The sequence below is a fragment of the Dermacentor silvarum genome, chromosome 2 (genome assembly GCF_013339745.2).
Source record: "Dermacentor silvarum isolate Dsil-2018 chromosome 2, BIME_Dsil_1.4, whole genome shotgun sequence".
NCBI classification, from domain to species: Eukaryota; Metazoa; Arthropoda; class Arachnida; order Ixodida; family Ixodidae; genus Dermacentor; species Dermacentor silvarum.
Window position 1 is genome coordinate 75,669,956 of NC_051155.1, and position 18,237 is coordinate 75,688,192.

General features: G+C 47.2%; 1 protein-coding gene across 1 annotated transcript in view; it reads left to right on the forward strand.

Annotated features, from left to right (window-relative positions):
* LOC119440990 (uncharacterized) overlaps window positions 1–18,237 on the forward strand; it is a 360,528-nt gene that overhangs the window by 51,086 nt on the left and 291,205 nt on the right. Inside the window, exons 2-3 of the mRNA XM_049662789.1 lie at window positions 11,144–11,346; window positions 11,935–12,038. Of these exons, the coding sequence (XP_049518746.1) occupies window positions 11,144–11,346; window positions 11,935–12,038 (307 nt within the window). The remainder of the gene's footprint in view (window positions 1–11,143; window positions 11,347–11,934; window positions 12,039–18,237) is intronic.

Here is an 18,237-nt window from a genome sequence, read left to right on the forward strand (position 1 = left end):
AGATGCACACCACCAGAAAGCCCGAGCGCGGCCCGGGCCCACGTCAAAAAACCCGAGCCCGGCCCGGGCCCGGGTCAAAAAGCACACGCCGTGCCCGAGCCCGTGCAATGCTCGTATTCGAGGTTCCCCAATGGTCATCGTCACCAAATTCTAAAAAAAAGGGTTCACGAGTGAAATTATCCCTTAGCCGCGCGGTGTGATGTCATTGAACTGCACCCGAAGCCCCATTGACTTCACACTCCTGACGACCGACTTAGACTGCGCTTTCGTGGTACTGCTTCCGACCAGCTTAAGTTTATGATTAATTAGCCTGCCTTATTTCAAAGTTTAAAATATTTTACCATGGGAGATTTCAGTAGCTAGCAGAATGCGTGTACTAAGCAAGAAAGTGCCTGCTTCGCAGAACCAGCCTGGTCCATGACACGCATCCGATGTTGCTGTGGGACGGACGCCATTCCCACAGTGAAGGCCCAGTCGCAGGAGACACCACACCACCTGAAGGTTTGTGGATGTTTGAGTTTGTGTTTACTTCTCACAACTTGTAAGGAGTACATGGTGTGATGAGGAGGGTAGGAAAAAAGGTGGGTTAAGGCAGCTTGACTGGCCCCATACTTCTGTAAACCAGGCACTACAGATGAAAGGTGATTCCCGTATCTAGCAGAAATAAACTCGGCAAAAATACACTACACGTTGCATGTATACACATACCAGAGGATCATTGTACAAAAGTAAGCACACGTCACAATATCAACGTAAAAAAAAAAACGAAATGCGAAAAATGCATTAACAACGCTTCTTGCACTCACATATGACATTACACAAAATTTAACAGAAGCGACTACAGATTAAAATGCTGTCCATCCCTTTCTTTCCTTCCTTCTTTCTTTCTTTCTATTATGCGCACGTGAAAAGACACGCGTTGCGGCGGTTTGGACTCATCCAAATAATGCTTTTTTCGGCGTCAAAATTTCCGCGTTGGATGGCCAGAGAGGCGAACATATAGGCGTTGTAAACTTTCTGAAAAGCGCAACAATTTTCAAACAAAAGCGTGCGCGAGCTACATCTGGGACAAAAACATGAATGCTATAATGCGGGGGTGTGTTGTGAAAAGCACAGGAAATACGCAGTGCTTTTGCTCCACATGAAGCTTGTTTGGGCTTAAAGGGACACTAAAGGCTGGATTGGTACATGGATTGCAATTAGGCAATACCGAACAGGTCAGCCTCAGCATGAGCTGAGGCTCCGGTGACCCAAGAAGGACGCGAAAACTTAATATAGTGGGAAGGGAAGGCGACTGCCACCTGTGTTTACCCGCACCACCTCACGAATTTCAACTGCGTTTGATCGCGGCTATATATGTTCGTTTATCACAGACAATGACTCCAGTGCGCTCCTGAAAATGCTATGCCTAATCCTAAATTCACGGCCACATTGATGTCACGAGCAATAAAAAAAAGATAGGTACGGCTTTCAATTTTCTTCGTTAACGATCTGCGTTTCTATGCCAAATATCAACGCAAATCGAGTTTGGAAAGAGTACACCTCTGTCGACTGATTTATTGTTTCCCGGTGATGGGGCTTACGCGTCTATGCACAGGCCTCAATTTCATCATTTCATGCGCTTTTTTCCATGCCCATTGAGTCGTGTGCACTCTCTATCTCTTTGCCAGACCTGCAAAAGCCTGAACACTACCTGGTGACCGAGATGCAGCATGGCTGGCGTCCGCTGACCTCCTACAAGGTGATGACCCTCGTCGGCATGCAGTGGGGACGCGGCACTGGAAGAGGAGTTACACGCGCCGGTTATCTATGACGCGGCGAGATTAAGACAACCACTAGCTGTTTTCTTCGTACACTATACCTTGTACGAAGGCGAAAATTCTCACAATTTATAGGTAACAAATAATCTTTGCCTTAAATAACTCTGATATCTGATCGACTTTGCATGTCTTAATATTTTTCGCCAGGCCCGATGTTGATATCCATCCGAGTAAAATTTACAGGAGCAGGCCATTCACATAAATCACAAGTGTCACGTTACAAAGCTTATTCGAACTGAGGGCGAATACAGCATACACGTACACATTATGCGAAACCCAACAATATTGTTTGAAAGTTCAAACCAGAAATAACTACGAAAACTAATATCAACACAGGCAATTACCAGAACCAATAGATATCGATTTCTAACGTAGCATGGGGCTAATAAATCGCCTTCTTAGATTTTATTAAACAACTACAAAGATGAAGCACATATGGTATTAGAATTTCGGTTTTAGAATTCGACCTTATTAAGATTTAGATTAAAGAACGACGGTTACCTATTAAACATGCAAATTGCACTGTTTTTTTACAAGTTGCCGTGTTTGGAGTGTACGGCGCGTTTCGTGGTCGTTCCCCTGAAATTAGATACACGCCGGCGCAGTACCCCGGTCCGGCGCCAGTCGTGAGCATCCTGGAGCAGGCGTGCTGGGCATTGGCGGCAGCCGAGTCCGGGCTCGAATTCGAACACCGGCTGCCAGTGGTCGGCGCCGTGCTGTTCCGTCCCACACGTTCGCCCTGCGTCGAGTTAACGCTGTGGGGACGTCTCGAACGCCTATCCAGCGCAGGGTACAACATCTGCTTGCAGGGACTCCAGATGACCAGGATGACCATGGGTAAGGCCTGCTGTCCCACTGGACGCTTCCGCTTCACGGTGTTCCTTCTTCAAAGTGTCGAGGCCTCATTCACACAGCCGTCAAACGCCCCGTGCCGTCATCATCACGGCACCGGCGCGTCCGTCATCCGACAGCGTTTCCTCGCTGGTTTCTCCTCGAAAATGACACGCTGATGACATTGGCCGATGCTCTTAACGCCGTCAAATCTGATGATGACGTTTCAACGGCTGTGTGAATCGGGGCCGCTTTCCGCGGCGGCCCAATTGCTATGAGGTTCTGCTGCTGAGGTTGCGGGTTTGATTGCCCGTCGCAGCGACCGCATTCTGACGGGGACGGAATGCAACAACACTCGTAGTACTTAGGTATACTTTAAAGAAACCCAGGTGAACGAAATTAATCCGGAGCCCGCCACTATACGGCGTTCCTCCCAGCACTTACTGCAGGTGAACCCTTCAATTTAAAGTGTGACAGCGTTCTCGTTAAGGCGGCTTGAAAACTGCGTGACACTTCTCGCAACCTTGATGCTTGGAAGTATTTGTATATTTTGATTACGTATGAGCCTGTGAAAATTTTGACGATTACTTATAAAAGGGTGCATCGTATACTTCGTGCCTAGGTTCCTAATTTTCTTGTGTATATTTTATGAAGCTATCGGACGTATGGCTTTAAGTTTTTATCAAATTGCACAGAAATGATTGCTTTTCGAGCCGAATTTCACCGTGTCAACGAGAGAGCCGTTACTATAGGTGCTTAAAAAGGAAGGAAAGAGGGGAGAAGGAAAGGCAGGGAGGTTAACCAGTTCAGCACAACCGGTTTGCTACCCTACACATGGGAGCGGGATGAGGGGGAATGAAAGATGGGGAGGAGAGAGAGAGAGAGCACACATCACAGCACACACATCGTCAGTCACAGTCCGTCACTCTTGCGTGGTACCTGACATCACTGTCACAGCCGCTTGTCCAAGCCAGTTGCTTTAAAAAGCGTAGTCCCTTCGTCGCCTTCAGCTGCGATGTCTTCTGTCGACGACATGTGAAAATCACTTCAGCTGACATTGGTCTGTTGTCAAGGTGCGCTAGAACGGACGCCAGGGACTGTCTCTGAACATTATATTCAGGACAGTCGCATAGAATGTGTTCAAGCGTCTCCTCGCAAAGACAGGCATCGCAAAGAGCGTTGTCGGCCATTCCAATCAGAAATGAATAAGATTTAGTTAATGCCACCCCTAGCCATAGGCGATAAAGCATAGTGGCCTCTCTTCGGCGGAGTCCAGATGGCATACAGAGATGCATCAAAGAGGGCATGTGGTAGTGACGATTGCTCCGGTTGGTCTGGCCGCTGGTGGGCTTAAAAAAGAAGTCAAACAACACGTGTAGGCCGAAATGATGAGACTGATCTTATTCTGAGCTTGTGCAGACTCGTAGCGAAATTTTCCTGCTAAAACCTATTTATCACATTTATAGTAAATGTGTGGAACTTAAGTTTATGTTTGTCACGCACGTGTTTTCGATATTACGGACGTAAACGAGCACCCAAGATGCGAAGATGGCGAGAGCTAACAGGTTTATGTTTAGGCAGGCAACGAATGGCATACGCGAAGTGAGAAGCACGCTCTCATAGCAGGACCGAAAATATATGTCCCGCTAATGAAATAAGAGACTGACGACCAAATTTAGTTTATCCATCCAAAAAACACTGTGGGAGGTGTGCGACATGCAGGGACTGCGATCACTGCACCCAGTACACAGACAGTTAAGCGCGAAATGTGTGCATTGGCTTCATCGCATGGTTAAAATGAGAGTATGATTGTCTTTCAGATACGCAGATAAGATCAGAAGAGAAGGCTAAGCACCCATAGAAATAAAAGGAGCAGTACATAGACACACAGTCAACTGAAAGCCTCTGCGCCGCTGGATATGTGATATCGTTCTTCGTTGTTTTTTCGTCGTAAAGACAATAATTTATGGTTAAGCAGATTACTTCGGCCCCGTACCATATATAGCAATATATGGCTTCTATGCGAGGTTGGAAATCACGCAGATCAGGACGGGGGAAAATCACTCCATGCCCTCATTTTCTCAGGGCCTCTATCGCCCTCTTGCTGTTTTCGGAACCCTCGCCATGCACGGCGTTTGCCTTCACCAATCAGTATTTTCCACTGCAAATATTCATTTGAGAGGCGTAATAAGGCCTTTATGCTCGAGAATATAAAATTTCACTGAAAGGGTATGGTCGGAGAGACTCAAGAGAGGCCAGTACGAGATCAGAGAAGGTACAGTAGAAATTCTGACAAGGGGCAATTACAGAACGACCACCGGACAGGCTGTTATCCCGTGATTGCATGTTGAGCCTGCATACACGGTTTTGAGTTCCTCACCTTAGTCAGTCAGAAGATGAGACTGTCTGTCTAGCTAAGCATGGTTGGGACTACTTAAGCTTAGTCAGTCATCGATAGCCAATTGATAGCCAATAACAGCTAATCGATAATTGATCAATACCCATAAATTCCGGGAAATATGCTGGGCATGACTTGGTAGTGGTTAGCCTACCCCAAATACGTGGCCAATACCTTGCGATGGTCAATCGATATCTAATCAATAGCTAAGCGATAATCGATCAATAATCAATAAATTCGCGAAAAGCATAACCTGTAAGGCCAGAACCAGCTAGGTGCCGATGTTTCCTTAGGCTTGCGCCATTGGTGCAACCTACGGTAATTTTTGGGGGGCAGGCTGGTGTGATCGCGATGTCCACATTTGCCTGAAATGGGTTGCTGTAGGGCTCCAAAAAGGCGGTTCCGTTACGCCACAGCCCTCGAGTAAGTACTAAAGCGCATCTACCCTTTTCTTTAAAACCCCGCTGCGGTGACTCAATGGCTATCGAGTTCTGCGATTTAGCACAAGGTCGCGGGTTCGATTACCAGCCACGGCTGCCGCATTCTCACGGAGACGCAATGCAAGAGCACTCTTGTATTTACATTCAGGTGCACGGTAAATAATCCAAGGCGGCCAACATTAATCCGTAGGCCTCCACTACGACATTTCTCATAACACGCTGTGGAGTCTCGGGACGTTCAAGCCCGCATTATTACTTTTGCCTCCAAAAAGCTAGCATAGATGCCAGACACACGACTCACACTTTTGAAGTGAATCCTAAGGCGATGCCGGTGGGTCCGTAGGTGTTGCCACAAGGCAGTGCGCCGCTGGACTCCACGCCAACAGAAAAGCTCGTTAGGTTGGGTCTACTTGCATGAAGACAACTGTGGTAAGACACCAAACGAGAGGCAATGATTGAATAACCGCCCACGCCTCACTTACTAGTAATTAGCAACATTGTTTCTCTACGTAGCAAACGCCGGTAGCCTATTGACCCTTTTCGCGGAGCAGTTTGCTCTAGAGGAACGAGGTGGCGCTTTCGGCGGCGCGACATATGTTGCCTCAGCAAATGCGCACGAATACAAAACCATTACTCCTTCTGCCCTGCTACTGTGCGATCAGCTGTCGGAAGTGCAAAATGGGTGTTCGCTAATGCATTGTGCCCAATTCATGCTACAAAATGTGTAACGATAAAGGGAAGACGTGTGCTGTAGTTCCCTGTAAAAATAGTGATTCACATATTAAGGAATGGAATCAACCTTTCACGTCCCTGCTGCATATATGGACTGCCTGCGTTGCCGGCCCTTCGCGATGCACGGCTTTCCTCGAGGATCAAAAAAGATAATTCATCAGTCAGCGCTGTATAGCTAACCTCCAAAGAAAGCACTTTGTGGAACATCGGCACTTAAGAGTAGAGATGGGCAAAACGGCTCACTTCAGTGAGCGGCTCGGAACGGCTCATTCACTGAAATGAACCGGTTCATTTGAAGGGCTCACCGGTTCACTTAAACGTGTAACCTGTGTTATGCATATTCTATGGTTAGGCGGCTTTGAAAAAAGAACGATATATGCATAATTTAATAACCGTGTTATTGGTATTTTCGCTATGTTTAGAGAATATTTTTACATATATTAAAAGCGCGAATTTTTAGTTGTAATCAAGCTTTCTTTTGTGATATTGGGGATAAAATACTTATGATACTGTGACAGGAAGAATGCGACGTACTTTTTTCAGAAAATAAATGTGTAACTTCATCGTCATTACGGAAACTTGTCCGTTTTTGTGGTACTTTAAAATCAACTTTTGTCAAACTAAGAACACAAAATGATTGTACATTATGTTTCAACTTTATTCATTTATTCACATACGTACGTTCACTATAATAAGAGTAAGCTGTAACGCTATGCAAAATGAGTGTAGAAATCATTGCTTGAAGTACAATACAAAAATCATACGAAAGATCCACAAAACTGCCGCACGTACCTTTCGTTTTTTTTTTCTCTCTCTTGAGTGCACGCGCGATACTGGCGATCATGCCATCATACACCTGGACAAAAAAAAAAGAAATGAAGTTCTATTGCAACACAACAGATCATTGGCCTCGTTTTATTGACGTGCTAATGATACACGCTCAGAAAATGCACTGAAGTCGACGTCATGGGCGATATTTTCATGACTACCCTAATTAGCACAAATGCAGACCAGGACGTAAACTGTACGTCCACCTCTTGTCGTTAAAGGGCCCCTAAACCACCCAGAAGTCAAAATTTAGTCGTGGTGTTGCAGTTGTGCACGAGTCTACAACGAATACGTAGCAGCGAGAATTTTTCTAAATGGTGCCGTAATAGCGGAGTTACACGCGTTTGATGATCGAAAAACGGCCCTTGCTTGTTTCACTCTTTCCTTCACTGCTCTCCTCATCGGCTGGTCTCCCCTCCTCGCCGAGTGCTTCTCGAAAGGTCACGTGACATACGCCATCGCCAACGCGCTTCAAAACACTGCATACTTCCGGTCACGTCCACGCTAGTGGCACATATACCGACGGCGAACCGTCCACCAGTGCCGTAGAACGTCTTCCACGCGAGAGGTGTCCAAAGTAGACGGCAGTTGGGCCGGCGCCCCGCCCGCTGCACCATCAATGGCCCAATCAACGACCGCGAACCTGCGCGCCTCCGCCACCGGCAACGGAAACACCAGCTGCAGCCGAGAGACGACGGGCTCGGCTGTGCTCGCATCGCAGCCGACGGCGCCGCTAATATCAGCGTATTTTTCTTTTTTGTGTACAAGTATTGGGAATAGCGATAGCAACGATCAGAAAATATTGCTGCTTGTGAGCGTCGGTATTTAATTTCAAAGTGCCGTCCGTTTTAGCTTTGAAGGGAACCAGAAAAGGCCTAGCGACTATACCGGCGCCGTCGAGCGATCAGCGGCGGTGAATCTGCCGCACAAATGAGTCCCCGTCTCATCCTCTCTACGTATACGGCAAGTAAATCTCGCCGTTCGCGAGCAAGAACCGCTGTCGAACGGCGGCCCGCGAATGGCAAACGGCGTGCGATGAGTTAGTGCCCGTAACGTGGACTCAGCGCTTCCCGGCTACCCGCTGTTGCTGCGGTGCCAACACCTCCTAGAAAGCTTTTCGATGAGGTGCTGGCGGTTCCGGCCCGTGTTATGCGAAGCGTACCGCTATAGACCCTGTGTTGCGCGCACGTCTCGAAAGGCCTACACTGTCGCACTCTGTTCGCGCAGCTAATCAGACCGCTAAGCACGACTGTGTTGGAACACGAGCGATTTGGCACTTGCGTTGCGGGCTGTAATTACCGATTCGCAAGGGCTCACAAACGAGCAACACGACGAGGAAGAGCAGAAAGCGCGCGTACCTGATAGCAGACTAACCGGAAGTCGTAGGTTCTTGTTCAACCAATGGACATCGTTTCCGCAGTTGACATCACCAGATTCCCCCTGCTGACATCGTGACGACCGCTGGGGATACCGGAAAGGCGAGGGGAGGAGAACGCCATTGTTTTTTTATATTTTAGTGGCGCTCCCGCAGCGCGTAGCGCTGCAGCATTTGACATCGTTGATCTTGACGGCATTCTGAACTCGATGCTCGTTTACTTGAAATGTTCAAAAAATATCTGAGGTGGTTTAGGGGCCCTTTAAAGACACGGAAGACCATCTTCGAAGTGTTATTGGACCAGCGCACGATGTGCGATCGGTGAGAGTCGTGCGACATCGTTCGAACAGCAGCAGGCAACGAACGGTACCATCCTTTGCCAATTAAGACTTCTTTACTTCTCCTCTCGGTGGCATCGGGTGCCACACCATAAGACGCACAAAAAACCAAGGGGAATGCTGCGCACACCACACACTGCGAGCGAGTACAAGTAGCGCGAGTCGGCCCTCACTGGCCACCATTTGTCGGTCAGAAATCGAAAAACATCGAAACCCAGCAGAAGACCCAGCTCTGAACGGTTCGGCACGGCTCATTCAAGGAGAGAGAACCGGCTTCCTCAATCCGAAAGAACCGCCGCTCATTTACTGAACCACGGCTCTCTCGGTCTTCAACAGAGCAGCCCGCTCCTAAGCGATCAGGAGCGAGCCGGGTCTTTTGAAGAGCGAGGGAGCCGTGGCGAAAAGAGCGGCTGGCTCCTGAGCGCTCAGGAGCGAGCCGGATCTTTTTATCCGCTCTTTTGAAGAGCGAGGGAGCCGTGGTTCAGTAAGTGAGCGGTGGTTCTTTCGTTCTTCAGCCGAAGGCAAGGGGGTGAAGGCGACTCTTGCGAGGAAGGGCGGGAGGGCAGTTGCTTTCTCGTACCGCTAAGAGATGGCGCGGAAGTCGCACCCAGCAGAAGACCCGGCTCTGGCGGAACGCATCGGCACGGCTCTCTTAACGCGAGAGAACCGGCTCCCTTTCTCCGAAAGAACCGCCGCTCATTTTTACTGAACGACCGCTCACTCGCTCTTTAAAAAGAGCCGCTCACAAGATCCGGCTCGCTCCTGAGCGACCCATCTCTACTTAAGAGGGAGTACCGCTCGTTACAAAAGGAAGTAGTGCAATTACTGGCATAGTAAGCTTCTCGCACGTTATCTACACTCATCCACGCCTACTCGCACGTAAACGTACGTCCACCCTATCGCTAACCCATCAATCATAAGTGAATGAGCGCACACTTGAACCAATGTGCCGAAGCATGATTTACGGTGACCACACCGACAAGACAGGAATGTTCGAAGCTGAACGTTTTGTGACAGTCCACAGAGTAAGCGAGGGACGAACGATAAAACGTCTTTGCTACAAGCTACCGTAAAGTAGAGAACATTTACATTCCTAAGTTTTATGCGCAGCAAGAACAAATATATCGCAGCAGAGCACACCCGCGAGCGATTATGCTGAAAATAAACAATAAGATAATGGCCGCACCGTGGAACTTTACTGAGTCAGAAACATGACATGCCACTGCTTCAAAATGTTTGCCAAATAAAGAACGCGAATAGCACCCCGATCTCGATTTAATTCATAAGCGGAAAATTTGGACAGCTCAATTGGAATGCATTTCTAGCCCCGCTTTTAGTACAAGCACCGTATACGCTGCTCGCGCCGTTTGGACAAGGCGTAATGAGCTCCTAAAGCAGTTACATGTCCTCTAAAGATGTGGTCAAAGTTTCGTGTCGTGCACAAAGTCACCGTCTACATTATGCGTCGAAACGGAGGTTTAATGCGCCGCACCGGCGTCACGCGCTTCCATTGTAAACGTGGAGGCAACGGAGGCAGCTGAGGCAAGCAATGGATGCGTCACCACGTGATCAAACATGGCCGCGCCCACGGGAGCGCCGCGAAAAGGGTCAATATTTACAAGTCTTAGTGACTGCGAGAACGTCAATGGCACCTACCCACAGAATATAGACATGTAGGAAGCTCCATATGAAGAAAGTTCTGCTCCTATAAGTAGCGAAGAGCGCTGCTTTAGAGAGAATTGTTTATTCAGCCTATAGTCCGGAGCTTTTGTTTTCAAATTGTCATTGCCTATATAAGCCACGTGATCCTGAAGAAAAGAGATGTTGCTTCGGGGGAATTGAGCCAATCGTTGAGAGAGGTGGGATACAGTGCTGCATACTGGTAGCGGTCTTTTTACTACGGGGCATTCTCATAAGGTGTAGGTAAATGAGAAGCCCCCGCAGTGACGGCAGGCTATAGGGAGGTGGGGGGGGTCTGGTGGCCTGGTAAAGGGGTGCATAGCAGGTGGATGGATGGACGCCATGAGCGTCCGCTTTGAAACGGGGTGATGGATTGCGGCACCAAGCTATTTTTCGTATTTCGTCTGTCTTACCTATCTTTTTAAACAGACAAAACATTCCCGATGAGGATAATGATGATTTACTTCCATCTCCTTTGAAACCAGGCGGTGACAAAAAGCCACCTGGCCTGATTTATTTATACAGGCTACAAGTGCTACTTAAGAGACATCTAGCTTTCCCATCCTCCGTCTTTAATTTCGGGACGACAAAAAACTCGCAACAGCGCTCTTCTGATCAGTGTTCTGATCAAAACATGTCTCGCGCTCTTTCTTGATAATGGCTTGTAGTGCGAGTGTTTTATTGGTGCCTCGGCGTCGCAGCAATCATCCACCGGTCGGTCACCAAGACCATTCGGCGCTGGCGCACCAGAGGTGCCGTCGTAGTCTCTTCGCTTTTGACGGAGCGCTCTTCTGCTGAGCCCTTGGTGGAGGTTCGGCGAGGGTCGGTTCCGCCCCCGCTGTCGGCACGACGCGGCTGGCTGCAGCAGCTCAGCTTCGGGAGCATCGTCATCACCAAGCCAGAGGTACTACGCTGCATAATATCGATCCGAGAGACGAAAAAAAATTTGCTGCGTTGTCCAGCAAACGTCGTTCGCTTTCGAAGGTATGCGATGTGCTAACCTGCGCTGTTTGGAGAGTAATGAACAGTTCGGTGCTGACCGTTGCTACTTCAAACACTGGCATTCGGTTGTTTTGTAAGTGTGGCTTCTTAATACTAAACCGCAAAAATGTTTTGTATTCTTCTTTGTTTTTTTTTCTCCTACACTCTCTAGATGTTGCCAGTTAGCAAAATAAATAAATATAGTAATGATAATAAACCTCGTGCGTATGTGTTAAAGCTGTTAACATGGCGGTGAAGCTCCGTGTTGAATGTTTTAACGTTTTAAAAATTTGCAGTTCGGGGCACGTCCCACATACTTGTCGGCTCACACTCTGAAAGAACCACGTACAAAGAGTATACGTGGCGTTTCTGGCGCTTCACGCTCCGTGCACAAAGTGCAGTTCAATATCTGGACGCATTTCCACGCTGACAATTTCGCGGCGTATCTCGTACCGCGAACTACGCTGCTGTGACGAATACACTGCTAACATTGTTGCTTATGTGCATGCAGGAAGACCGCATCTACACGATGACTGACGCAACTCCATGGACTCCGCTCCTGTCATTGTGCACGGAACCCAAGCCGATCGAATTCCAGCAGATCATTCCAAATAAGTAAGCTCCCGAGGCCTTTAGATGTCTGCTAGACATTACCGAACTTTTTCGCCGCTTCGTGCGGCTATATACCATCACATAATAGCCTTCCACTGCCATTTCATACCACCGGCACCAACAATGTTGGCACTGATTAGCACCTACACGGCGCTGCACGTAATACGGAGAGGCAAACTGCGTATTGCGAGATCGGTGAGAGCGTAGCCTGTGTGTCTGTGGCCTGTGTTGCAGCTCCAAGGTGGCAGCCGTCAGCTGTAATGACAGTGACCGCGAGCTGTTCTGCCTTGGTAGTTTCTCAGCCGTGGAGAGGCTGGTGCGTGTGCTCCGTCTGCGCCAGCAGGACGTTCGCTGGCACACCACCCGGCTCACCCTGGCACGGTACGCGAGCCGCGCATGCGCATTGCAGTCCACCACCTAATCTCGCGGAGATCTATGTCTTTGAAAGTGCATCTACACGATGGACCAACTTTTTCGTCACCAACAACGTCCCTAAATAAGCAAGACAATAGGAACGTCGGTCACGGATTTCCGTCTGTCCGCGCCTCGCCTCTGGAAGAAAAGTGAAAGAAACGCGCACACAACTTGGCAGCGGAATCAACTACCTTCGCATGACGCGTTCAGTGTTAAAACAGTTTAGCTACGGCGACCGGCAGTCCTTCCGTCTCTTTCTTGCGATCAGTGATGCGCCCCCTCGAGCAATACAGGGGCACGCATATTTCGCTTAAAATCATTTTTTTTAATTTGCGCTCGTCACTGCTCTTCTTTTGCTCGAATTTCGCGGAAAGATAGCATTTTATGGTCTGGAGCATGCAATGTAACACTTGCACAGTTACTTTCTGGGTTTTCAAGAAAAAAAATTCCAAGTTGCCTTCGTCTATGGGGAAGCTAGCTGCTGCCAAGACTGCCCTAGCATAAACTTGTGTCATCCCCTGTCGGCACGTGTGGAAAGCAGCTTTTCTGGGAGTGTTGTGGCGTGTTTGAGGAGCGGGTAACCGCGACAAACATCCCCGAACGGCTGCTTTCGACAGCTCCGAAGGGCGACGGCATAAGTTTATGCTATAGCGTAGCCTTGGTAGCAGCTAGCTTCCCCATAAACAAAGACAACTTTGAGTATTGTTTTTAAAAACCCGGCAAGTAACTGTTAAAGAACAATCCGCACCATAAAATTCGATGTTTCGGCGAAATTTGAAAAACATCAAAGCAACGGTAAGCGGATCAAAGCAACGGTCAGCGGAAAACCTTTTTCCACTCTTTTAAGCAACGTATGCACGTCCTCTATGAAGGGGAGCAACAAAATCGCTTTCAGGAGGCCGTAATGGCTAACCACACACGTCTCCCATAAAATTGTTCAATGACAATAAACGTTCAACGTTGCGAGCTACTTGCTCGATATTCACATGTCACATTCCAAATCGCACGTCACGGATAATCGTCGGTTAAAAACGAATTAGGTGTTTCCTCTCATATTGCTCACGACTGACATGTGCATTAAATCTTGTCATGCGAGCAGACATAGCCGGCACCATTAACGACTGGGGCGGTGCATGTGTAACGCCCTTTCAACCGCAGTCATCAGCTATTCATCAGGAGCAGGTAATTCACGTCCTGGTTCAAATGGAAGAGCATGCGGAGGTTGTCGGTTCGGCACTCACCGGCGAAAAGTTGCCTTTTCTTTCCCTTCCCCTTTAAGAACATGAAGCTTATCGCAGATTTAACTCTAATACTTAATTCACTCAACATTTCAATTAAACTTCACTTCCCCACAGCCTCTCTTGACTTCGGTGTCTGTTGGTTTCGCAAAACGCCTGATCTCACACCCCGTGTCATTCGGAAGCTATAATAAAACATCGGAAACAAGAGAGGCGTGGTGACTAATTGAGCCCGGGAAGCTTGGTTACAGCGTGTGAACGCCTGCTGAGCAAGCGAGCAAGGGACCGCAGCCCCACAATGTCGAGCTTGCTTTTTAATGCGACAGTTGATCAAAAGCTGTTCTATTGTGCACACATCAGCCGTTGGTGTGACATAGCATGACGTATTCCGTTTCAGCAAAGGCGCGTCTATCTTGACGCGCTTGTCGCCATCGCCAGATAAACAATCTCCGTCCCTATATGCCACATGTTTTTATTATTATTATTATTATTTTGTATTGGAATTTTTTATTATTAATATTCATACAGTATTATTTTTTATTCGTCTATGACTAATTAGGTCTTCCGCCTTTTCTGGTAGATTTATGGTAGAGTCTGAAATTACCTGCATGATAAAACGCTATGTTCAGGTAGCTAATTAAAGGTATTCACTAACGTTTACAATTTTTCACAATAGGGCACACATTCCATTAGTGAAATTGAATCCGAGCAGTAGTGAAGTCACGGCTACTTGCATAAATCTTACAACTGTCATCACTTCCAAGATATTGTCCTCCGAATCTGCTGAATCAATGCATTGGCGTACTACTTATGGGTGTCCCTTGGAATGGTTAAGGAGTCATTCCACATTTTTCGAACACCCGGAAAGGAACGGTGGCACTAGTCTGGCAAACGGAATAAGAATGGAATGGTAGGAGCCCGAGATTCCTAAATGGAGTTGGAATCAAATTGGCGGACAGTCCCGATGCGCGTAGTATTTATATTTAGCGACACTACAAAATCTTTAAATCTTCCCACTAGACTAATCTAAGACCGAACAATTTATAACACTTCTCCTTTTTTTACTCAATGCGGATCTTTCACTATCTACCTATCGAATGTGTTGAATACCGTGTTGTTCACTATGATCAAGACGGTATTCTACACGAATATTCCAGATTTCTGATGACCCGCAAACGTTGCTTCGTTACACTGTTGAAGTGCATTTAAAGACAGACTTTCAAGTTAACTTCTTAAATTTTAAAGCAACGCTTTCTTGGCGAACTCTACCGGACTCTCATGACCGTAGCTGCTGGGTGCTGCTCTCTTGCTGATTAGCTAAGATTAACAAAATATTTAATTAAGTGCCCGATGGTGTGATTGAACCTCGGTCCCCCACCTCAACAGCCTGGTTCTCTATTTAGACCACGATAACGTCTTTTTCTTCTTCTCGTTATTGCTTTTTACTGAACAGGCAATCGCACAATGTTACAGTACATCAGCCTTTCTTGTGGCTCACGGGTGTTAAAGCTTTTTGAGCTCTACCAAACCATCAAGCAGGGTGATTCACTCTGGCAGATCGGGTTGATTCCTGAACACCACTCGAACACGAAATGCATTCTCAATGAAACTAATAGCACGCATATTTCTATCGTTGCCAACGCCAACTAATGCTCTGTGCGATGAACGCCCTGTGTGTCAGATTCCATAGCACGGGTGCGAGAGGCCATATCTGCGCGCGCTAGATTCCTGTAGGGCAAAAACGCACAAATTAAATGGGGAAATTTATTGCGCTGAAATAACCTCTTAACGAAAGCTTCACATGTATTTTAGGATTTGCGTTGAATCTGCGTATATATATATATATATATACTTTGTTAAGGAGTTAAGTTGCCAAGCATTATTCTATGTAGAAAGAGCGTGCTTACCTACGACACCGGAATGCAGGCCAGAATTGGCCACTTCGCCAAGAGTTGCACTCTGAGCGAGTCCACTGTGACTTGAAAAGCACGCCATGTTCTTGGTTTGTTTGTTTTTCTTTTTGTTTTCGCACACTGTCGAGTATCCAGGAGCCGCGATTACAGGCGGTCAGAGAGAGGTGGGCTGGAAAATGGTGCCCGTTAAGCTGGCAGTAAATGTGAAACAAAAAAAGGCAGTAGGCTTCAGCAATTCCTTAGGCTCTGAACTCATTTACTTCAAAAATACGTTGTGTATTGTTATTGGCACTTTTCTTTTTATGTAAGGGGGCGGCTTTGGGAAACTGTAATTGGCTACAACGGCAAAGTATTCTGTAGTGCATTTTAAGGACGGATATCTGGGAATGTTGGGCTAACTTTGCGATTTCTGCCAAGCAGACGTGGACTTCATAACACCTCATCTTCAACTTCGCATTTGCGGTATGTGTCCTGAAGCGAATAATTTTAAGGTTGATTATTGAACCTTTTAAAAAAAACTAGTTACCTGGACACTGCGATTCGTCGTGCAAGTAACATCCGCCTATTAAGTAACCTACCTGAATAGGCCGAATTGCGCCGAAACGCTCCTTGCGAACTAAAAAATAAATGGTGGAAAATGGTGCCCGTTAAGCTGGCAGTAAATGTGAAACAAAAAAAAAGCCAGTAGGTTGCAGCAATTCCTTCGGCTCTGAACTCATTTACTGCAACAGCAGCATTCTCGTTAAAGACAACCATCTTCGTTTTGCTTGCCTGCCTTTTTACTCGAACAATTGTGCTCACCCACTAAGGGGAGACACGATGTCAGATTAATTAGCAAGGATTAGAGGCAACAACCCCCTGAAGAGATAAGAGGCCACAAAGCGGGTGTTGGTGCTTGTGCGAAGAAATACATGACATAATTTGTTACGTTTTGAAGACTTCAAAAACACGTTGTGTATTTTTATTGGCACTTTTTTTGTAGCGGGTGATGGGGGCGGGGGGGGGGGGGGCGGCTTTGGGAAACTATAATATGAGCCACCGCCAAAGTATGCAGTAGCACATTTTAAGGACGGATATCTGGGAATGTTGGGCTAACTTTGTGATTTCTGCCAAGCAGACGTGGACTACATTACTGCTCAGCTTCAATTTTGAATATTTTACCTTAAAAAAACAAAAACAAGAACTAGTTACCTGGACATTGCGATTCGTCGTGCAAGTAACGTCCGTCTACTAAGTAGCCTACCTAAACAGGCCCAATTGAGCCGATACGCTCCATGCCAACAAAAAAAAAATAAATTACCCTGTAAGGAAGCTTCTGTTGATCCGTAATCAGTAGTGTCATCTTGTACGCTAAGATGTTAATAAAAGCGCCCCTTGTGTTTAACATACGAAAGGCCACCGTTCAGAATGAGCTCAATAAATGTCGGACTGTTTTCTGTCCAGCACTTGAGCGCAATGTTAGCACCGCTCAGTGTTCAACGCTGAAGCCATTCTCGTCCCACCCTCACAGATGGGCAACCATGTAACCTTCTCTAGAAATCCATCCATATTTGCTGCGTAACGGCGGCCCTACAGTGTAGCAGGAATGTCCTAGCAATGTGACGTGTCCACTGCGCAAATTATGGCAAGGACTGGCCACATGGCAAATATGAAACAAAAGCCTGCAATGGCCGGGAAGAAATCTGTCTTGTGATTCCGGTACAAGAACATACGTTGTGCGACGTATACGTGTCCAGACAACCTTACGACGTCATCAACGGCTCTTGCCCGAAACTTTGCAGGAACTGTCGGATATGACATTTTGAAGAGAACTAAGCCGCCACGGTAGTCCGGTGGCTATGACACTGCGCTGCGGAGCTCGAGGTCTCGGGTTCACTCCCAGCTGCTGCGGCGGCAGTCCATTGGGGGCACAATCTTAAAACACTCGTGTACCGTATATTGGGTGCACGTTAGAGAACCACGAGTGGTCAAAATTAATCGGAGGCCCCCTACTATGTGTGCCTCCTAATCAGATCGTGATTCTGGCGCCTAAAGCCCCAGAATATTTAAGAATATAAATTAACACGCAGCAGCCCGATACATCGATGACTGCCTACATGTAGCATACAAAAATGTTTTGCGAGACCCAAAAGTCATGTCAGCAGCAGTGAAATTTACTAAGTAGTGTCTGCTGCAGCTACAATGATGACCAATCGGGTGATCCGGAATAGCAGCGCACAGTAAATGATGGGTACTGCCTATCATGAATGGCTATCAGAACAGACGTAATCAAGGCGTCTTAAAAAGGAAGCTGTGCGTGTGTATGTGTTTGTGTGTGTTATACACAACTAACGATGAGTAACACGAGAACAAGGTGAGAGCAGGAGCCAACGTTTCGACAAGTGGACTTGTCTTCTTCAAGGCGACATATGCTCTCCTCGGCACAGTAAATATATGTAGGGTTCTTCTAAAGGGGCTTTCTGTAAGAAGCAATATATCGGTGAAACGGGACCATCAATGAACATCAGGCTAAACGGACATCGCGCGAACACAGCTAAAAAGCTTCCCAAAGCCGTTGCCGAGCATTTCAACCAATCAGGTCATAACTTTGATGCGCTTAAACTCTACATACTACAGTGAAATTTTCGTCCTGTGCGA